This window comes from Anomaloglossus baeobatrachus, chromosome 1 (genome assembly GCF_048569485.1).
Source record: "Anomaloglossus baeobatrachus isolate aAnoBae1 chromosome 1, aAnoBae1.hap1, whole genome shotgun sequence".
NCBI classification, from domain to species: Eukaryota; Metazoa; Chordata; class Amphibia; order Anura; family Aromobatidae; genus Anomaloglossus; species Anomaloglossus baeobatrachus.
In genome coordinates, this window is record NC_134353.1 from 759,420,893 (window position 1) to 759,444,615 (window position 23,723).

General features: G+C 41.4%; 1 protein-coding gene across 1 annotated transcript in view; it reads right to left on the bottom strand.

Moving 5' to 3' along the window:
* TESC (tescalcin) overlaps nt 1-23,723 on the bottom strand; it is a 111,191-nt gene that overhangs the window by 31,552 nt on the left and 55,916 nt on the right. The window contains exons 3-6 of the mRNA XM_075324038.1: nt 22,544-22,624; nt 20,350-20,489; nt 12,191-12,252; nt 10,665-10,772 (exon numbers count right to left, since the gene is read on the bottom strand). Coding sequence (XP_075180153.1) covers nt 10,665-10,772; nt 12,191-12,252; nt 20,350-20,489; nt 22,544-22,624 — 391 coding nt within the window. The remainder of the gene's footprint in view (nt 1-10,664; nt 10,773-12,190; nt 12,253-20,349; nt 20,490-22,543; nt 22,625-23,723) is intronic.

The window sequence follows — 23,723 nt, forward strand, 5'->3', positions numbered from 1 at the left end:
AGCAGCAGTGAAGGCAGTTGAGTAATATCCATATGCAATCACTAATCACGGATCACGGATTGCACATGGATGACCCACGTGTGCCGTGAATCACGGAGGGACATGTGCGTGTTTTACACGTCAGTGAAGAACATCAGTGTTTTTCACTGACGTGTGAAACGGGCCTAAGAGAGTGAGGAAGAGATGGGTGTAGACACAGGAGCAAATACAAGGAACAGTCCAGCTCACCTGTTGTAATTCATTGGAGACCAGCAATTTTTGACCATGCACGGACCAGAAGGAGAAAGCCAACTCCAAGCAGATAAGGAGATAAATTTGTAGGATTGTCCAGCAAACAGGTCCAAAGATTAAAAGTAAAAAAGTTTTTTCTTTATTTTATCGTAGATAAAATTCCATCATGTCAAGTACAAAAAATATAGAGCAGGTGGACGCGTTTCGGATATCACATCCTTATTCTGTCTCCATGTACTTGACATGATGGAATTTTATCTAAGATGAAATAAAGAAAAAACTTTTTTACTTTTAATCTCTGGACCTGTTTGCTGGACAATCCTACAATAATGGGTGTAAAACAGTATGGGGAGCAGGGGGGATGTATGAGGAAACAATAGAAGGGGGGTATGAGCGCATTCGTCGAATCGTGAGCGACAGGCGAGAAACTTGAAGACAAAGTATGAGGAATGGGGTGGAATAAGTGCAGACAGTATGGGGAGAGCGCGGATGTGTGAGTAAACAGAATGAAGAGTGGGATGGGGTGGACACAGTATGGGGAGAGAGGGGGGCATATAGGAGGAAACAGTATGGGAATGGGTGTGGAACAGTATCGGGAGCGAGGATGGAATGTATGAGGAAACCGTATGAGAGGGGAGGATGGGTACAGTATGAGGAGCAAGGGGATGGGATGGGTGTGTACACAATATGGTGAGCAGATGGAATGTGTGAGGAGACAGTATGTAGAGCAAGGGAGTGAATATATGTGGCGAAAACAGGGGGAATGTGAAAGAAGACAGTATGATGAAAGGGGGAAATGTGTGAGCAGACTATTGAGTGGAATAGTGTGTAAGGAGGGAGGAAATGGTGAGAGGTCACAGAATAGAGACTGGGTAGTGTGTGTGGGGGAAGCAGGACCAGTATAGAGGAGAGGCTGTAAAAGGAACAGTGTAAGGGCACAGTAAGGAAAGAAAAGGATGCCAGGGAGGGGGAGTGTGATGAGGGGGCTCAGTATAGAGACTGACCCAGTGTAAGAAGATGGTGTGAAGAGGGGCCCCAGTATGGAAAGGACAAGGCAGTGTAGATGGCATGTACCATAAGAGGGCCAGTGTGTGAGACATATTTCGTGCAGGGAATATAGTGAGGCAATTATTTAGGCTGGACACGTCTAGTCGAAATGTGACCATCCACTCTTGTCATCGACAGGAGAGACTCCGAAAAGTGTGAGAGCGTTGTGCGAATTTAAAAGTCTGCAGTCACCTAGAGTGACTGAAGCGTTTCATTACAATTTGGATTAGCACTTTAAATAGAAAATTAAGCACTGTAGCATGCCCGATCCTAACAACATGTAATACACTCACTGTCAGGATTCAGCTCTGCTTGTTGGTTCCAGCAGTCATCATATGGCAACTCCACATTTTCATACTTCTGGTGACATGACAAATAACTTTTCTTCCTGCTTCTGTCCATGAAGCAGGGGCTGTAATTTTCCACTGAACATTGAGAGTGTTAAGAAGAGCAGCTCGTCGGCAAGTAACTGTAAGTGTGCAAATTGCATATGAATGGGCGGTCACATGACTACTCAAACTGCATGAGAGGGCAGGGGTGTGGAGACGCCAAAATAAATTCTTCCACTAGGTGCTGAAAAACCTAGATTTGCCTCTGCACAGATTGATAGCACACTGAGTAATATGGATTCATAGTACTGGCTTGGGCATACTGAATTCTTAAAAAGAGGGATATATATACCTTTGAAATAAAGTGCATGCTACTATTTTCTTTTCTCAACATACGAATCTGACAATGACGGCTGCTTCTTTTACAGCTCACTTGTTATAAAGGTCTCAGCGATATGGTTTTATACTTAGAACATATCATAAGTCTGGTTACTAAGCACAAGAATGGACAGCTGCTTTTCATAAATCCAAAATTTAAGGTTTTCATAAATCCAGAGTCTTTTGGGTTAAACAGTAGGACTGCTCTGAAAACACATGATGGTGTAGACTTAGACATTAAGCTCCATCTGCCCATCTATTCACAAGTATAATTGGCAATAACTGTCATTGCTAATTTGTGTGAGCACTGGTGCTATTCAGTGGGATATGATGGAAGCTGCACATCCATCTCTTTTCAAAATAACCTCAAAATCCCTTTGGCAGTGAACACATTTTACAGAATGTTCCCATATTAAGCACAGTCAGTTCCTCCATGTACTTTGTATATATATATATATATATATATATATATATATATATATATATATATATATATATATATATATATATATATATATATATATATATATATATAATGGTTTAGGAATGTGGAATATGTTATATATTGTGCAAATATAGCTATATACAGTTAAGTCCAGAAATATTTGGACAGTGACACAATTTTCGCGAGTTGGGCTCTGCATGCCACCACATTGGATTTGAAATGAAACCTCTACAACAGAATTCAAGTGCAGATTGTAACGTTTAATTTGAAGGTTTGAACAAAAATATCTGATAGAAATTGTAGGAATTGTACACATTTCTTTACAAACACTCCACATTTTAGGAGGTCAAAAGTAATTAGACAAATAAAGCAAACCCAAACAAAATATTTTTATTTTCAATATTTTGTTGCGAATCCTTTGGAGGCAATCACTGCCTTAAGTCTGGAACCCATGGACATCACCAAACGCTGGGTTTCCTCCTTCTTAATGCTTTGCCAGGCCTTTACAGCCGCAGCCTTCAGGTCTTGCTTGTTTGTGGGTCTTTCCGTCTTAAGTCTGGATTTGAGCAAGTGAAATGCATACTCAATTGGGTTAAGATCTGGTGATTGACTTGGCCATTGCACAATGTTCCACTTTTTTGCACTCATGAACTCCTGGGTAGCTTTGGCTGTATGCTTGGGGTCATTGTCCATCTGTACTATGAAGCGCCGTCCGATCAACTTTGCGGCATTTGGCTGAATCTGGGCTGAAAGTATATCCCGGTACACTTCAGAATTCATCTGGCTACTCTTGTCTGCTGTTATGTCATCAATAAACACAAGTGACCCAGTGCCATTGAAAGCCATGCATGCCCATGCCATCACAATGCCTCCACCATGTTTTACAGAGGATGTGGTGTGCCTTGGATCATGTGCCGTTCCCTTTCTTCTCCAAACTTTTTTCTTCCCATCATTCTGGTACAGGTTGATCTTTGTCTCATCTGTCCATAGAATACTTTTCCAGAACAGAGCTGGCTTCATGAGGTGTTTTTCAGCAAATTTAACTCTGGCCTGTCTATTTTTGGAATTAATGAATGGTTTGCATCTAGATGTGAACCCTTTGTATTTACTTTTATGGAGTCTTCTCTTTACTGTTGACTTAGAGACAGATACACCTACTTCACTGAGAGTGTTCTGGACTTCAGTTGATGTTGTGAACGGGTTCTTCTTCACCAAAGAAAGTATGCGGCGATCATCCACCACTGTTGTCATCCGTGGACGCCCAGGCCTTTTTGAGTTCCCAAGCTCACCAGTCAATTCCTTTTTTCTCAGAATGTACCCGACTGTTGATTTTGCTACTCCAAGCATGTCTGCTATCTCTCTGATGGATTTTTTCTTTTTTTTCAGCCTCAGGATGTTCTGCTTCACCTCAATTGAGAGTTCCTTAGACCGCATGTTGTCTGGTCACAGCAACAGCTTCCAAATGCAAAACCACACACCTGTAATCAACCCCAGACCTTTTAACTACTTCATTGATTACAGGTTAACGAGGGAGACGCCTTCAGAGTTAATTGCAGCCCTTAGAGTCCCTTGTCCAATTACTTTTGGTCCCTTGAAAAAGAGGAGGCTATGCATTACAGAGCTATGATTCCTAAACCCTTTCTCCGATTTGGATGTGAAAACTCTCATATTGCAGCTGGGAGTGTGCACTTTCAGCCCATATTATATATATATAATTGTATTTCTGAACATGTTTTTGTAAACAGCTAAAATAACAAAACTTGTGTCACTGTCCAAATATTTCTGGACCTAACTGTATGTTACAGTTTCAATAAAGAAAGGGACAATATCAGCAATAGACTAACAAATAGATGTTACAGTGCGTTTTCTATTAAATCAGACATTAAAAGGGTCAATAAATGAATAGTATCTAGATAGCTACTGATAGTCAATCAAGATGAGACTTTGAGGCGGGTTTTGAATGATGGTTATCACTACACTGCAAGACAAGGTTGCTCGCTGGGCAGTATGCTCTCTCCTAGTCTGTACATTAAGCACAAGGATAATCAAAGGGAGGATAGGTGCAGACACAGTATGGCGAGCGAGGGGGGAATATATTCAGACACAGGATGGGGAGCAAGGGGAATGGGATGGGTGCGGACACAATTTGGTGAACAGGTGAAATGTGTGAGGAGGTGGTATGGAGAGCAAGGGAGCACAGTACTTTACTGTATAGAATGTAGTGAGTGTCAGCTGCGCTATATTGGGTGTACCATCAGAAAGTTAAAGAGGTGGATAGAGGCGCACCTTAGTAACATTCATAATAAAAATAGTTCATACTCTGGTGCAGTGAAACATTTTATGACACACCATGATGGGAATATCAGTAGGTTCCCATTTTATGAAATTGAAAAGGTTAAATGTCCACCTAGGGGTGATAATTTGCAAAAGCATATGCGCAAGAGCGAAGGATATGTAATACTAACCTTGAATTCTAAAGCTCCACAAGGCATGACCTTTAAAAATGATTTATTTAATATGCATATTAATTTTTACATATGGAAAGGAGGAAAGAAATTCTTTTTTGGATAATAAGTGTAATTTAATGTAAAACTTTTACTAAATTTCCTTTTTTGATATATATAATCTAATCTGTTATGCTCTTCAATTTGATAGGTGACGGTGTTTCATTGGCTGACTGTTTTATCAGTTACAATTGGTTCTTGTGTATTTAAATAGGATTCATTATTTTCAGTTTCTTATGCTATGAAAAGCCAGAAAGCATCAGAAATGGTCATATGTTTTTCTATTGATCCTTTTACCACATGTTTTTTAATGAATTTTGAATAAAGATTCTTTAGATATCTGGATTGACGTGCTGGATGTTTCTTTTCCTCTTCACACTTCTGCATATGTCACATTTACATTGCTGATTTTTGTAAAACTTTATATGTTCCAGCATGTTGTGAACACATGGGCCCAAATTCATCCAATAGGACTTAGGGATATAACACAAGGAGGGTTAGGGATATAAAAAAGGGTTAGGGTGTAAGTAGAGAAAGATAGAATAGTAGGTATTGATACCTATGAGAATCTGAGTCTACTTGTGGTCCAGGACGTGGTTCTGATGGATTCTCTGGGTGTCTGTCCTTGAGCTCCTTAAGTGTTTTGACTTATCTGGGTGACTTGGGCTCCTCTGGTGATCTGAGCTCCCTAGGTATCGTGCCCTGAGTGCTGTCCATCTCCTGAGCTCCCGCCTATCTCTTGAGTATTTTTTAATCTTCGTTTCAGCCATTGACTATAATGTGGCCTGTCTTGATTGGTCTCATCACCTTTTTCTGATATAATGTCTTTGTGTATTTCCAATGAAAGTTGTAATATCCCATCGTGGTTTTCTGGCATTTATGGCTGTCCCCAGGCTGCTACCACATAGGTGATATGGGTACAGAAAAGATCTGATTTTGTGAATGATAATGATCTCCCGGAGTATTCCATCACAACTGCCTGACAGTTTTACCACAGCCCTGGGATGGAAAGATACCTATCTAGCTGTGGATGTAATTATTTGATGGTTGTTTTGTGAGTTGTTGGCATGCTGTCCCTACATATAAACATTTCATTCCATTATTATCTGACCAAACTTCCTCCTGGGGCAAATGTAATTTAATGAGGTGTGGTGGATAAGCAAGAACCAAACTGCCATCTTCCAGGTGGGGTGAAAAGTTGACAGCAAGGATACGAGGACAAACGTATATATCAATATAGATACTGTACATATAAAATCTACAATATATATATATATATATATATATATATATATATATATATATATATATATATATATATATACACACACACACATATTCACACATACATAGAAATATTGTAGATTTTTATACTTCCTTAAGCAGATACATTAATACATAATGTCCCTGGGGTTCTCAATAGAATTCAGGTCTGGTGAGCATAAGGAGGGTCAGTCAGTGGCATCAAACTGTCTACAAACGAGGCCACCTTAAAAGTCGGCTACTGGGAGGAAATGAACATTATTACTCCTGGCAGACAAAGTGGTACAGCTTCAGTACACAGTAAGCAGCGGCTGTAACCATTCACTGGCACTAACTGACAGCCGGCTCAGGAGTGCATCAGTGCACCGCCAACTCTCAGTTAGAGCCAGTGCTCACTATGTACTGAGCGGTGACTGAACCTGCTGCTGTTGCCGCACCTTCATGACTGAAAGCCGGAGAAAAACGTTAATTTCCTCCTGGTAGCTAGGCTTTGCTATTGCTAAAACTGTATTAATCAAAAAAATCCATAATGTTTCTACAGTACAATAAATCTGTAACAACAATACCCCTAAAACAACTGCATAATTGCGTTATGCCTTGTTTGATTTTTTTCTTCCAATTTCAATAAACTTGGAATCTTTTTGCTGTTTTTCAGTACATTGAATAGTTAAATGAATGGTGGCATTTAAAACTACAACTTGTTTCTCAAAAAACAAGTCATATATTACTATGTCGATGGAAAAATAAAAAAAGTTATGGCTTAAGGGTAAGAAAGAACGAAAGAGGAAAAACAGAAATTCCCCTGATTGGAATGAGATGGTTGAATATTTTATTCAAGAAAAGTACAGGCAGCCACATAGAGGACTTTTCAAAATAAATTTCTAATTAAATATAATAAAACAGTCCCTCTACTGTAAACCTATAAAAATTAATGTGACTTCCTGCCCCAAACCATTTATAAGACAGTGTAACTCTTTGGAAGATAAGCCAGTTGAACCCTAGCTCACAATAGAGCAAACGACCTGTAAATCACCAAAGGAGGGTCTCACTAGGGGAATGCAGCGTGAGCTTGAGGAACTGGAAGTGCATCGTCAACCCCAGTGCACTTCCAGACATATACACTGTGTGCAGAATTATTAGGCAAATGAGTATTTTGATCACATGATACTTTTTATACATGTTGTCCTACTCCAAGCGGTATAGGCTTGAGAGCCAACTATCAATTAAGTGAATCAGGTGATGTGCATCTCTGTAATGAGGAGGGGTGTGGTCTAATGGCATCAACACCCTATATAAGGTGTGCTTAATTATTAGGCAACTTCCTTTCTTTTGGCAAAATGGGTCAGAAGAGAGATTTGACGAGCTCTGAAAAGTCCAAAATTTTGAGATGTCTTGCAGAGGGATGCAGCAGTCTTGAAATTGCCAAACTTTTGAAGCGTGATCACCAAACAATCAAGTGTTTCATGGCAAATAGCCAACAGAGTCGCAAGAAGCGTGTAGGGCAAAAAAGGCGCAAAAATACTGCCCATGAATTGAGGAAAATCAAGCATGAAGCTGCCAAGATGCCATTTGCCACCAGTTTGGCCATATTTCAGAGCTTCAACGATACTAGAGTATCAAAAAGCACAAGGTGTGCCATACTCAGGGACATGGCCAAGGTAAGGAAGGCTGAAAAACGACCACCTTTGAACAAGAAACATAAGATAAAACGTCAAGACTGGGCCAAGAAATATCTTAAGACTGATTTTTCAAAGGTTTTATGGACTGATGAAATGAGAGTGACTCTTGATGGGCAAGATGGATGGGCCAGAGGCTGGATCAGTAAAGGGCAGAGAGCTCCTCTCCGACTCAGACACCAGCAAGGTGGAGGTGAGGTACTGGTATGGGCTGGTATCATCAAAGATGAACTTGTGGGACCTTTTCGGGTTGAGGATAGAGTGAAGCTCAACTCCGAGACCTCCTGCCAGTTTCTGGAAGACAACTTCATGAAGCAGTGGTACAGGAAGAAGTCAGTATCGTTCAAGAAAAACAAGATTTTCATGCAGGACAATGCTCCATCACATGCATCTAACTACTTCACTACTTCACAGCGTGGCTGGCCAGTAAAGGTCTAAAAGATGAAAAAATAATGACATGGCCCCCTTGTTCACCTGATCTGAACCCCATTGAGAACCTGTGGTCCCTCATAAAATGGTAGATCTACAGGGAGGGAAAACAGTACACCTCTCGAAACAGTGTCTGGGAGGCTGTGGTGGCTGCTGCACGCAATGTTGATCGTAAACAGATCAAGCAACTGACAGAATCTATGGATGGTTGGCTGTTGAGTGTCATCATAAAGAAAGGTGGCTATATTGGTCACTAATTTTTGGGGGTTTTATTTTTGCATGTCAGAAATGTTTATTTCTAAATTTTGTGCAGTTATATTGGTTTACCTGGTGAAAATAAACAAGTGAGATGTGAATATATTTGTTTTTTATTAAGTTGCCTAATAATTCTGCACAGTAATGTTACTTGCACTAACAGATATCCTCCTAGGATAGCCAAATCTAAAAAAAAAAAAGCACTCCAACTTCCAAAAATATTAAGCTTTGATATTTATGAGTCTTTTGGGTTGATTGAGAACATAGTTGTTGATCAATAATAAAAAAATCCTCTAAAATACAACTTGCCTAATAATTCTGCACATGGTGTATATACTGAACTTCAAAATGCAGTTTTCTGCTGGAGCCTAGATTTGGGGTCATAAAGGGACTAATGTCTTATCTCTCAATGGGCTAAATAGCCATGTAAATAGTTTGAGGGAGTAGATGTTTCTGACTTCTTCCAATTGAAGCTGATGCAGTCAGAATAGCGATAGCTCACAGTAACCTGCAAGATCTACTTCTCTGTCTGTGAATAAGAGTGGATTTTTGTGGAAAGTCTTAAGGCCGCTTTACACGCTGCGATCTCTCTAGCGAGATTGCTAGCGAGGTTACCCGCCCCCGTCGGTTGTGCGTCACGGGCAAATCGCTGCCTGTGGCGCACAACATCGCTCGGACCCGTCACACTTACCTGCCTAGCGACGTCGCTGTGACCGGCGAACCGCCTCCTTTCTAAGGGGGTGGTTCATTCGGCGTCACAGCGACGTCACTAAGCGGCCGCCCAATCGAAGCGAAGGGGCGGAGATGAGCGGGACATAACATCCCGCCTACCTCCTTCCTTCCTCATTGCGGGCGGCCGCAGGTAAGGTGAGGTTCCTCGTTCCTGCGGTGTCACACATAGTGATGTGTGCTGCCGCAGGAACGACGAACAACCTGCGTCCTGCAACAGCAAAGATATTTGGGAATGGAGGACCGTGTCAACGAGCAACGATAAGGTGAGTATTTTTGCTAGTTAGCGGTCGCTCGTACGTTTCACATGCAACGACGTCGCTAACGAGGCCAGATGTGCGTCACGAATTCCGTGACCCCCAGCGACATCGCGTTAGCGATGTCGCTGCATGTAAAGCGGCCTTTAGTTTCTGCTGGATATCAACAGCCCAGAATTTAGGACCCAACTTTCTTTTTGCAGCCAAGGTCTGTTTGAGGCAATTTAGGAAAAGTATTCTTTAGAAATATTTAAGTCTTTAATGTGTGAATGACTATTTTTAAATAAAATAGCCTGCCACATATCGGTGATAATGTGCTCTTTAAAGGGGTGATCCAGTATTAAATTAACAGATAATCCTTTTAAGTGTTCCCTTAATTTAAGAAATGTATTATAAATAACGATGAGCAGACCCAAACAGTAAAGTTCGGTGTTCATACCAAACACAGGCTTTTAAAAAAAATTAGTGTTCGACATTCGAGTGCTTTACGAATGCTAACCATTCGATCGAGCATTGGTGTGCTTGGGTACGCTCGGTGCTCGGCTCAGTGCCAGCCACTTTCGGTGTCTGAATGGCTCATACTGGGGGTAAAAACAGCATTATCAGTTGTACTGTCTATAAAAAAAAAACATAAAAAACCCACTCTCCTCCTGGAAGTGATCTGTTTATGACTGGCTGTATGTGGTGAAGAGCTGAACTGCCCAATCAGTGACTTCTAATGGGGTTCAGGTCAAGTCCGGGTCCTGAACAGAACGTTATCTAAAGTCCAGCTGAACCCGCCGAACCCGAACTTCTGAGGGTCCATTCATTTGTACTTATAAACTATTCAAATACTTAAAAGCGAGTGTGTGGCTGGTTATCTAACTGTTGTACCCCATAAACCCCTGACCTAGGGTTGGATATGGTTTTTAGAAAAAAAAATATTTTTTACTATATTGTGTCTACAGATCCTATGAAGACCAAGCTGTCTCTATAGTTTAGAGTAGACTATCTGCCCCACTCCAACTCTTTTTAGATAACCAGGAAGAGGAGCCAGGATGGTTGAAGGGATTATTAAATAAATACATTACAACAAATTAGTTTAATACCATGCACATAACTATTGTTAACTGATACATTACCATTTGCCCCACACATATGCTGGCTGCTTCCAACATAGCTCCATCTGCAATAGACCGTGCTGTCTCTTTCTCAATGTGCAGATTCCCTGATAGTAACTCTTCAACCACCTGCACAGGATAAAAAAAGTGAGGATAAATATTAACTAAGGCCGGGGTCACACGAGCATTGGTTCTCTCATGCGAGAGAATCAGATCGATCATGCTAAGGACACTCCGATCAAACTTTGATCCGAGTATCAGGTTATTGTGATCCGATTCTTTCGATGAGACAATCAGAGCTCACTGTGAGGAGAAGATGGAGAACAAAACTTATCCATCTCCTCCATTCTGTGAGTCTTCAAAAATTGGACTGCACTTGGATGTATAGTGCAGTTTGATGATTTACACGCACCCGTAGCCCACCATCTGATTTGTGTGACTAATCACAGCATGTTGAGCTTTGTTTCCTCATGCCAAATTGGGATAAGAAAAAAAACGCTGATCGACACTGCTTCATAGTATAACATTGGACAAGTGCTATGCGATAAAACATCAGATAGCACTGGTCCGACTTATAGGGTGGTGTGAGCGTGCCCTAAAGGCCCAGTCACACTAAACAACTTACCAGCGATCCCAACAACGATCCAACCTGATAGGGATCGCTGGTAAGTTGCCAGGAGGTTGCTGGTGAGATGTCACACTGCGACGCTCCAGCGATCCCACCAGCAACCTGACCTGGCAGGGATCGCTGGAGCGTCGCTGCACGAGTTGCTGGTGAGCTCACCAGCAACCAGTGACCAGCCCCCAGCCAGCAGCGCCGCGTGGAAGAGGCTGCGCTTGGTAACTAAGGTAAATATCGGGTAACTAACCCGATATTTACCTTGGTTACCAGCGCACGCAGCTACACGTGCAGAGAGCAGGGAGCAGCGCACACCGCTTAGCGCTGGCTCCCTGCTCTCCTAGTTACAGCACACATTGGGTTAATTACCCGATGTGTGCTGTAGCTACATGTGCAGAGAGCAGAGAGCCGCGCACACTGCTTAGTGCTGGCTCCTTGCTCTCCTAGCTACAGCACACATCGGGTTAATTACCTGATGTGTCCTGCAGCTACATGTGCACAGAGCAGGAGCCGGCACTGACAGTGAGAGCGGCGGAGGCTGGTAACGAAGGTAAATATCGGGTAACCAAGGACAGGGCTTCTTGGTTACCCGATGTTTACTGTGGTTACCAGCCTCCGCAGAAGCCGGCTCCTGCTGCCTGCACATTTAGTTGTTGCTGTCTCGCTGTCACACACAGCGATCTGTGCTTCACAGCGGGAGAGCAACAACTAAAAAATGGCCCAGGACATTCAGCAACAACCAACGACCTCACAGCAGGGGCCAGGTTGTTGCTGGATGTCACACACAGCAACATCGCTAGCAACGTCACAAAAGTTGTTCGTTAGCAGCGATGTTGCTAGCGATGTTGCTTAGTGTGACGGGGCCTTAAGTGCATATATTAAACTGCTACGTCAACACATCATCATGTTTAATACGATGTATACATACATTTCTATATTCATCCAGGGTGATCTTGCTGTCATTGTCGGTGTCATACATGTTGAACAGAACTGAAAGACAGAAATCCGTGGTTTACAACTCACTATAGTATGATTGTTAAAAGATCCAAAAATGTGATTCACTAGAGTCAAAATTCCCAATAATATTGCCATAGAAGAACACTGGAAAATGTTATAGCTCCTGATGAACCTTACTTTTATTTGCACTGGAATTGAAGTCTTTTTGTAGACTAAATTTGAAAAATGCCCTAGAATATGTTTTCTGTGCTAACCAGTCATTAATACCCACATTGGTTAACCCAGTGCTGCATTTTAAGGCCCATTGCCCATCCATCAGATGAGTAAACACTGAATGGCACCAATGTCTCCACTCACAGGATTCAAGATGGCAACAGTCTTGTGATTTACCCACATTACCAGCCCCACGTCCCTCTGTGCTTACACAGACAGAAACTGCTGCAGCGTGTTTGGCGCAGAAGGGCCGGTAGTATTCTTGTTCACAGATCCATTTGATATTGCTACTCGGCCCAATTTACTTTAATAACAGTGAGCTGAAACACCATATACAACCCCTGAAAAAAGGGAGAGCAGAACACATTACTTACTTTTTTATCACCTCTTTCATTAATAATATTTGTTGTAAACTTCAGCACAGCCAATTTTTGTTTTTTTTTCTCCTCTACTAAGCCATATATTTTTTTTATTTTTCTGTCCACCTAAACAATATTGTTGTTTGTGAGACAAATCATTCATTTTACCATATAATGTACTGTAAAATGGGATAAAAGTCCCAATGTGGTGAAAATGCAGCAAAAAACGAAAAAACACCATTCTCGTGGGAGCAAGGACAAGTAAGAAGAATTGTTTCTTTTTGGAGAAAAGTAGTAGAACTAAAGACATTAGGAAGGGTCCAGGATGGGGGACATTATTACTGTAAGGGCTCCAGGATGAGGGATATTACTACAGGACGGGGCCCAGGATGGGGGTCATTATTCTAGGAAGAGACTCAGGATAGAGGACATTATTACAGGAAAAGTCTGAGAATGGAAGATATTATTATAGGGAAGGGTCCAGGAAAGATGACCTTATCATAGGGGGAGTGCCTAGGATGGAGGACATTACTACAGGAAGTAGCCAGGATGGGGGGCATTATTACAGGACTGGACTCAGAATGGGGGACATTATTACAGGAAGGGGCTCAGGATGGGGAACACTAGTACAGGATGGGGACATTATTATAGGAATGGGCCCAGAATGGAGGATATTATTACAAAAATGGGCCCAGGACAGACAACTTTATATGAAGGGGCTAAGCATGGAGGACATTCCTTCAAGAAGGGGCCCAGGATGGGGACATTTTTAAAGGATGGGTACTAGAATGAGGAACATTAGTTCATGGTAGCAAGTGGGGGACATTATTACTGTATGGAGCCAATTGGGTGATAATATTACAATATAGGGGTTTAGTAGAATTACTACTGAATAGAGGTACAAGGAGGAATTTTATTGCTGCATGGTGGCAACAAGGGAACATATGAATTAATATTCTATGGGAACTATAGAGGGAACTACATTGAGGGGTTCTAGATATCACTATTGTTATATATTTTATTTTTGGGCCCCAGGGTAGAACTATAGCACTTGTCTTCTTCATCTGACACTTTTGTAGATGTGGGGGGTGGGGTGGAATGCGGAGGGCGTTGTAGAAGGGATCAGTCATAGATGTTTGTGTGTTACTGTCTGTAGAAACAAGTCCTGGCTGGAAGAAGTTATAGCAGTCTGTGATGGATAAAGAATAGTAATAATGAATTGCTTCATTTGGTTGTGTTACCCGTAACTCACAGGATTTACCTGAACTGTATAGACTTATACTACTTACATAGCACCTTTGTATAATGTCACTGATATTAATGGTTTGGTTAGTTTTGATAGTGATCAGTATGGTGGTATTTTTTGGTCATTACGTGGTGGTCATATATGTTTTGATCATGGATAGTGTGGTGATATTTGTCCCTTCTATATATTATTGGTATATTGGTGTTGGTATAGAGCAGTGTTTCACAAACTCCAATCCTCAAGACCCCCAACAAATCATGTTTTCATGATTTCTTTATTCCTGGGGCAACTTCTGATATCTTGATAATAATTCCATCACCTGTGCAATATACGATCGTGACACGTGCGGCAGGGGGGAGGGGTGACTCATAAAATATGCACCCCCTAGACCACAGGTTTTAAAGAGGTTGTCCACTACTTTAACATTAATGGGTTATCCTTAGGATAATGTCTAATCGTCCGGGGTCCGACACCCTGCACTCTCGCCAATCAGGGCTCATGGTGCTGGCAGTAGCAGCAGGAGGCCAAAAACTCTCAGTAGCGGAGCTGTTCCGTCTTCTGATAGTGGCCCTGCTGGGTACTGCACATCCACCTCCTATTGATTTGAATAGGAGGCGGTTGTGCAGTACCTAGCCACAGCAGCTATCACTTGACAGTGCACTTCCAGATGCCTGCTGCCGTCACCAGCACCAGCAACAGCTGATCGTCGGGGTGCCAAGTATCACATCCCGACTGATAAAACATTGATTACCTATAAAGTTTACAGAAAATATATAAATACACCGTAAGAATATAATTCCAATCCACTAATCAGTTTGGATGCAGCCCGTCGTCTGTGTAACATAGAACTCTAAGAATAAAAACTGTACGGCTGAAATCCTTTTTGATAAAAATTTCTTTATTTGTCCATTTTAAAATGACGTATCAGGGAGAAGGTATGTCCTGCTCCATGATATGTAATTTTAAAATGGACAAATAAAGAACAGGTTTTTTTTTTCTTGGAATTCATTGATTACCTATCCTAAGGATAAGCCAACAATGTAAAAGTAGTGGACAACCTCTTTAAACACCACTATAAGAGATTGACAGCAGCACTGAAAGAGTTAACACATGCAATTAGAGATCAGCTCCAATTGGTTCGGTTACGGGCAGAAGCTGGCAGTATAAAACAGCCAGCGGTTGCTGGGTATAGTGTGGCTCAGCTCTTGTGCACACTCCATACATGGGGACATAGTGCAGATGTCGGGAAGGGGATAAGGTCTACCTGCACTTTCAGGCGACTTTTCAGAACAGGCTGTAATATGAGTTTTTATGAGGAATGATATGTTTGGCCATTATATGACTAGCATCCTGCATTACTTAGTAATATTTCCCTCTGCAGGCTCTGGTCACTAGAAGCTACAGCATGAGCTTCTTAACCTTCCCTTTCCATAGACAGCAGCCATAATCTGATCCTTCAGTGAAGACAGAAATGAAGTCAGATTTGAGAAGTTTTTGAGAGTCAACGTTCAGTTTAAGAAATGGGTTTGAAGTAAAATTGAGGAAAAATGATTGCTGTTACCATGCACGAGGCTCGGTGCACCCATGGTATGGCCAAGCATTTCAGTGCACCTTCCCAACTACTTGTTTTCCATTTATCTATGCGCGCCTGTTCCGTTCCTTGATTGAAAGCTCTGGCCTTGCACGAGCCAGGGGAGTGGGGAGGAGAATTATGTAGGATAGGTAGATGGACAGGTGCATTGTACTGCTCAGCCACGCCAAGGGTTCATCGAGTGCTTGTAATTGGCGTGAGCAATCATTCTGTAATGACAGACTCCATTTAAATTTAAGCAAACTAGTATCATGTGTTCAATAACTAGTTATTATAGACCCACACAGCATTAAAAACAGGTTGAACTTGAAGAACTTGTGCCAGTAATCTGCTCTTCTAAATCACAAATGACTGTACTCTTCATTGTCCTGGAAAGCAAAGATGCCATAGCTTGCAACATACATAATGAATGATTACTCTGTATTGTGAAATCAGTGCCAATTCCACCTCATTCATGCTGAACATGTACATTACTGACTGCATCTCACATTTAGTTTTTTTAGTTATTTAGAATATCCTACAACTGAAAAACTTTTATTGTATTTGCACAAGTTGTCTTTTACACGTCTGTGTTTAACCAATCAAAATATGCCCATTTTTCCTTTTTCACGTGCAGACATTTAGGGTTTTTTTGGAGGGGGTTACTACATGTACATGTGGCTTAATAGCTATTTTGCGGTGCTACTAAAATATATTTTAATTTCTATGTTATTCTTTTCAATTATAGTCATTTTTATATAGAGATTATATGGTTTTGTGTGATCATGGGTGGGGTAATAAATTGGTCTAGCGATGGCTTTCCTTCTTTTTATATTTGTCGTTATATATTTCTTTGACTTCTTTCAGACATTGTGCCCATATTAGATTATAGAAAACCTTTGTTGTACATTTTAAAATAACATTTTTTTTTATTTAACCTGTAACTTTGACTGACATATTAACCCTAGTTACAGGGTAACATATTGCTTCTCACTGCACTCCAGAGCTGACTTGGATCTGCTGACACCCAGTACCTCCTGCAGCTTCTCGGATCCCATTAATCATTTGATCGCCATGATTGATGGAGAAAGTGCCTTTACTGCTTTCAGTGCTGTATGCTTGGTGCTTAGCGGGCACTGTGTACCCAGCGTTTAGGAAAGAAGAGGTGGTAAAAAACTCTCTGCTTTCTTTATTGGGAGTCTGGCTGTGTCTGATATCTTTATAGCTGCGGACTCAACAGGGACTTTTAGATATAACCTTGCAAATGTATATATGGACCAAAACCATAAATTTTATATACATTTACAGTCCGTAAGAATATAAAATATAAGACTGTGCACGTGTAATTGATTATAGCAGTACACCTATCAGACTTATTTTATTCTATGTTAATCCTAAAGAAAAATATTTCCTATAGACTAACTGAAAACAAATAAATTATAACAGATGAAGCTTAAAGAGAATCTGTCACCAAGTTTATGCTTCCTTCCCAGTTTGAGGACAGCATAAAAATGCCAAATCACTGTTTTATCTGCTGCAGCTCTGTTAGTCCTCTCAATGATCAACTAGGTAGAACCGCACTCCACCACTGAATTACAGCTCTCTGTATACACTGTGAATAGGATGAAATCTGCAAATAAATGTACAGTCATGGGCAAAAGTTTTGAGAATGCTACAAATATTAATTTTTACAAAGTCTACTGCTTAAGTTTTTCTAATGGCAATTTGCATATACTCCAGAATGTCATAAAGAGTGATCAGCTTAGCCAATATTGACTTTGCAAGTAATTGCTGTTAAGAAAATGAACTTTAACCCCCAAAACACATTTCAACATCATTGCATTCCTGCTTTAAAAGGAGCAGATAACATTGTTTTACTGATTGTTCCATTAACACAGGTGTGGGTGTTGATGAGGACAGGGCTGGCGATCAATCAGTCATGATTAAGAAAGAATGACACCACTGGACACTTTAAAAGGAGGCTGGTGCTTGGAATCATTGTTTCTCTTCAGTTAACCATGGTTATTTCTAAAGAAACACGTGCAGCCATCATTGCTCTGCACAAAAATGGCCTAACAGGGAAGAGTATCGCAGCTACAAAGATTGCACCTCAGTCAACAATCTATCGCATCATCAAGAACTTCAAGGAGAGAGCTTCCATTGTTGCCAAAAAGGCTCCTGGGCGCCCAAGAAGGACCAGCAAACGCCAGGACCGTATCTTAAAACTGTTTCAGCTGCGGGATCGGACTACCAGCAGTGCCGAGCTAGCTCAGCAATGGCAGCAGGCTGGTGTGAGTGCTTCTGCACGCACTGTGAGGCGGAGACTCTTTGAGCAAGGCCTGGTTTCAAGGAGGGCAGCAAAGAAGCCACTTCTCTCCAGAAAAAACATCAGGGACCGACTGATATTCTGCAAAAGGTACAGGGAGTGGACTGCTGAGGACTGGGGTAAAGTCATTTTCTCAGATGAATCCCCTTTTCGATTGTTTGGGACATCTGGAAAAAAGCTTATTCGGAGAAGAAGAGGTGAGCGCTACCACCAGTCTTGTCTCATGCCAACTGTTAAGCATCCTGAAACGATTCATGTGTGGGGTTGCTTCTCAGCCAAGGGAATCGGCTCACTCACAGTCTTGCCTAAAAACATAGCCATGAATAAAGAATGGTACCAGAATGTCCTCCAAGAGCAACTTCTCCCAACTGTCCAAGAGCAGTTTGGCGCCCAACAATGCCTTTTCCAGCATGATGGAGCACCTTGCCATAAAGCAAAGGTGATCACTAAATGGCTCATGGACCAAAACATAGAGATTTTGGTTCCATGGCCTGGAAACTCCCCAGATCTTAATCCCATTGAGAACTTGTGGGCAATCATCAAGAGACGGGTGGACAAACAAAAACCAACAAATTCTGGCAAAATGCAAGCATTGCTTATGCAAGAATGGACAGCTATCAGTCAGGATTTGGTCCAGAAGTTGATGGAGAGCATGCCAGGGAGAATTGCAGAGGTCCTGAAGAAGAAGGGTCAACACTGCAAATATTGACTTGCTGCATTAACTCATTCTAACTGGCAATATAACCTTTTGGTACTCATAATATGATTGCAATTATATTTCTGTATGTGATGTAAACATCAGACAAACACAATTAAAAACCAGAGGGCAACAGATCATGTGAAAATATAATTTTGGTGTCATTCTCAAAACTTTTGTCCATGACTGTATAAGGGTATGGATAGATGAAATGTATGAATATCTAGGACTACATACATAGGCTATCACTGTGAGAACTATCACAACTGCAGCAGATAAAACAGTGATTTATCAAAACTACAGCAAAAAGTCCAGTAAGTGACCCAGTGTCAGAATATGGGATTTTACTTTTTGTGACCCTTAAAGGGGTGGTTCACATCTCATCGCTTTAAAACTCATAGGGAAGCTTTTGTCAAATAACTTGTGTAGTACATTCCGCCTCTGAGCGGCACTATTGCGGTCTGCTTATCCCCAACAAGTGACCCCCAAGCTCCGTGACCTCTGAGATCCGGTGATGACACACCAACTTCCAGTTGACCTGACGCCATCGAGGCGGCCCCAGTCTCCCTGAGTGACTGGGCTGTGGACGGAGTTTCACCCCTCATCACAGCCCAGCGTCACAGTACAGCATCTCATGCGCTCTCTCCTTCACTGCAGAGCACTGCAAGCAGGAACAATTCCGTATATATGATATTCAGCTCACCGTGTATGAACCCACTCCTTTTAGCGTCTTCCCTGGAGCACGGACAGGCACTGCCAGAACCCAAAATAATCCAAAAAAGCAAAGAGAATACAGCTCTTCAGGTGAGAAAGACTTCAAGTTTATTTCAACATGCAGGCCAAACAGATAGTATGAACAGCGCCTGAGCTAGCCAGGCACAAGCAGGAACAATGCTGGGCTGTGACAAGCGGTGAAACTCCACCAACAGCCCAGTCACTCAGGGAGACTGGGTCCTGCCTCGGTTATGTCTCGTTAACTGGAAGTTGACATGACATCACCGGATCTCAGAGGTCACAGAGCCCAGGGGGTCACTTGATGGGGATGAGCGGATCGCAATAGTGCTGCTCAGAGGCTGAATGTACTAGACAAGGTATTTGACAAAACCCTTCACTATGAGTTTTACAGCAATGTGGCCACTAATGGTGAGTAGTGAACCACCCCTTTAAATAGAGCCACAGAAACCTGGAGCCATACTTTTTAGTTGGTAACTGTGCACACCTCTCCCTTTCCCTTAATGTAGTTTTTACATGTGGCTAGCTTTTCACATGGAATATACATAATATTTCAAGTTGGTATCTTATTGTAGTATAATTTATTTTACATTGGAATGCTAATGATGCTCAGTTCAATTATTGAAGGTCATGACTTCGAATAATTGATGACAAATCAGTCTTCAAATGTATTGACTATAATCGGGTCCTTTTGGGTTTTTGGCATTTTGACAGTAATAGTGATCCAGATTGTATGATTCTTTCCATGAAGAATACTGGATTGGTCAATGGAAACCTGATGGAAGAACCTAGTGCAGAATATTCTCTATAGCAGTGCACACAATATAGAAAAAAGGGGCACGTACCAAAGCCAAACAGTTTAAAAATACCAGTAACAATATAAAAATAATAACAGTAACTACATAACAAGTTTCCGAGGTAATCATATACCGTAAAGAGGATACACTCAGAAATCCGAGCATTATTTAGTTACTGTGCTGTACTTACATCTCAGCTTGTCTTTACGACATGAGCTAATGTTCTCCTCATCCATATGCCCACCCATGGGGCGGAAATAGGACATAATTATGAGAAATTGCTCAAAGTTTATTTCGCTTTCATACCCATGAGTTCCTGTCCGTAGATTCCTGTAAACAAACAAACAATGATAGGACATGATTAGTAGGGTACAGCAACGAAACACAATGAGGGCACAGTATGACCAGAGAGAATCCGCCTTAATTGGAGCAGCAAATACATTTAGAACATATTTTTATTAGTTGCGGCCTCTGGAACTAGGCCTGATTTAGCTAAACTGGAACATGGAAAATGTGGTTAATTATTAATTTGGGTCAAAGCCACAGATCGGCTCTAAGTGAAGCAAAATGTAATGAAAAGGACTCTAAATGGTTCAGTTTTGTTGAACTCGGCACAGAAACGTGACAACGTTGGGTGATTTATATATTTTATTGACATCCATAACATCTATGAAGTACATGAGAGGCACAATGACATAAATCAGTGTCTATACAACATATGAGTTATCAGATGTCTCAGCAGCTTGTTAGAGGCAAGTAATCAGCTGAGGAATATTTACTTCACTATCATGGATTAATATTACTTTACTATCGAATGGATATAATGTGCATGACTAAATCCAATCTCTCATATTCTCCGACTTCTGCACATTTCCAAACTATCAGAGATTATTGCCTACGGCAATGCAGTCTATGGCGAATGGATTTGAATAGGTTGACAGCAGGTAAAGATTTTAAGTATTTCTTAAAGAAAAACTGTCAGCAAGATTTTATTCCCTAAACTCTTTATATGAGAAGTTATTTCTTTTAGGCTGGGGCCACACGGGGATTACTGTGATCCCCTCGCTTGACACTCGGCTCACGCTGGCAGTACCGCAGAGTCGAGTGTCATGCGAGTGTCCCTGCAACTGAGGTCCGACCGTGCGAGCAGACCTCAGTTGCGGGTGGTGGGCCGGCACTGAGGAGGGGAGGGCCGGTGCTGCGGAGGGGAGCGCCGGTGCTGTGGAGGGGAGGGAGGGATTTATCTCCCTCTCTCCTCCGTAGCCGGTTATTGCCATTTTTGCACTGCACTCGCGGTACACCGGTGTACCACGAGTGCAGTGCGATTTTTCTCTCACCCCATACACTTGAATGGGTGCGAGAGAAAGAGGCTCGCATTACACCCACAGCACGCTGCGATTGTTTTCTCGGTCCGATTAGGGCTGAGAAAATAATCACTCATGTGTGCTGACACACAGGCTAATACTGATCCGAGTGGAATGCGATTTTTTATCGCACTCCACTCGCACCGATTTTCATGCCGTGTGGCTTAGGCCTTAAAGACAAGTCCAGCAATAACTTTACATGGCCAGTATATTGCTCAGTTACTGAATTGATATGCAAATGAAGCTAAAGAGTGCTTTGAAGATCTGAAGCCTCTGTCACTCCAGCTCTATTTACTACCCAGTGCTGCCTCATTCTACTGACAGCCACTAAGCCATTAGTCAAGTAGGAGAAGGCGGCACTGAAAGGGGAATAGAGCTGGAGTGACAGAGTCTTCAGATCTACAAATAACTCTTCAGCTTCATTTGCATATTATTTCAAATGGTGATTTCTCAGTAATGGAGGAAAGGACTGGCCATGTAAAAGTATTGCTGAACTCGTCTCTGAAAGTATTAAATGCACAAGTTAATAATTTGGGGGTGAAATCCTGCTGACAGATTCCCTTTAACGTAATTTTGTAGATCATGAAAAATATATTTATAGGAGTGAAATTAATTATGTACTTAAACAGAAATTCAATGATATTTGGATTTGTACTTATTTGCATAAAACCAATAAAAGACACATGAAAAAAAACACAGCAAAAACGCACTGTGTGAACATAGTCTAAACGTATTGCTGGACTTGTCTTTAAGAGATCTACATGCACATATAAATAGTTAGGGGTGTGAAATCCTGCTGACAGATTTCCTTTAGGGTTCTATGCTCAGGATCAGGGGGTCCCAGCAGTTGGACCCCAGCAATAAATAAATTAGGGGATAACATAACAATTTAGTGGAAGGCTTAAGACGTCTAATCACTAGCATGTATTATAAATAAAGAACATTCAGGACTTGCATATGACACATGTGAGAAGAACATGGCAGCGAATGACTCAACCATTCAAGTCTTGTTAAACTTACCTTCTGTCAAAAAAAGCATTCTTTATTTTGTCTCTAATAGGATTCAGTTTCAAGTCTAAAACCTTTTCAAAATCTCTGTAACTAGAAAAGATACAAAACGAAATGATTGTTTTATCCAAGATATAATAATATTAGTAAAATGAACATTAGCGGAAATCAGTCCCCAGGGAATAGTGGGCCAGATTGAGTAATAGGACCCAAATCTTTGCTTAAAATAATGAAGGTGGTATATAAGGGACAGAGGCGCGCTCATTTTACTGATATACCAGACTCAAACTATGGTCCCAATCATTGATATACCAGACTTAAACTATGGCCCTGGTCATTGATATACCACACTCATAAACTATGGACCCAGTCAGTATTGCATTATGTCTAGTTTTTAATGTTTTTTGCTTGTTTATCATTTGCACCTAAAACTTCTTTTAATTTGTACATTTTTTTAAAGTCTATGTTATGTGTTCATATGTTGTGTTCTTTTAATGTTTGCCATTGTGGCCAGAGATTAGGCTTTCCAGATATCTTACACTGAATCGTCATTTGCAACATTTTGAAAAGTGACAAAATTTGTCAAAAATTTACTGTAGGCACTACGTGTAGTGATTTTTTTTATCTATGCCAGTATTTTGGCCTCGCTCTATAGAAGTGTATTGCGTGGGTGTGTCTGACTAGTGGGTGTGGTCATCCAGTAGGCGTGGCTTTGCTCAATACATTTGTATGGAGTGAGGCCGCACCCACTGGTCAGGTTCTGACAATTGCACAATTGTGGTCACGTGGCATCCTTCCCGTGTCAAACAACGCAAATCCTCTCAGAGCATAGTGAGTGCGCAGGGAGGATTCATAAGTCTGCAGTCATATAGATCACTTTATCACTTTATCACTTTATCACTTTAGACTGGACAACCCCTTTAAGCTGACGGATTCACTTTAAAGGCTTTGTTAATCGGGGCTGTCAAATATTTTTGCCTCTAAAATGAAGCAACTTTGAAATACAGCCTTACTCAACCATATACTATCATGTTATGTCTACACCTCCTATAAAGACTTATAGGGTGCTTTACATGCTGCGACATCGCTAGCGATCTTGTTAGCGATGTAACACGCCAGATCACACATACGATTTGCCGAGATCGCACATGTGACCGGCAATAAAAATATGACCTATGTGTGATCTCGGCAA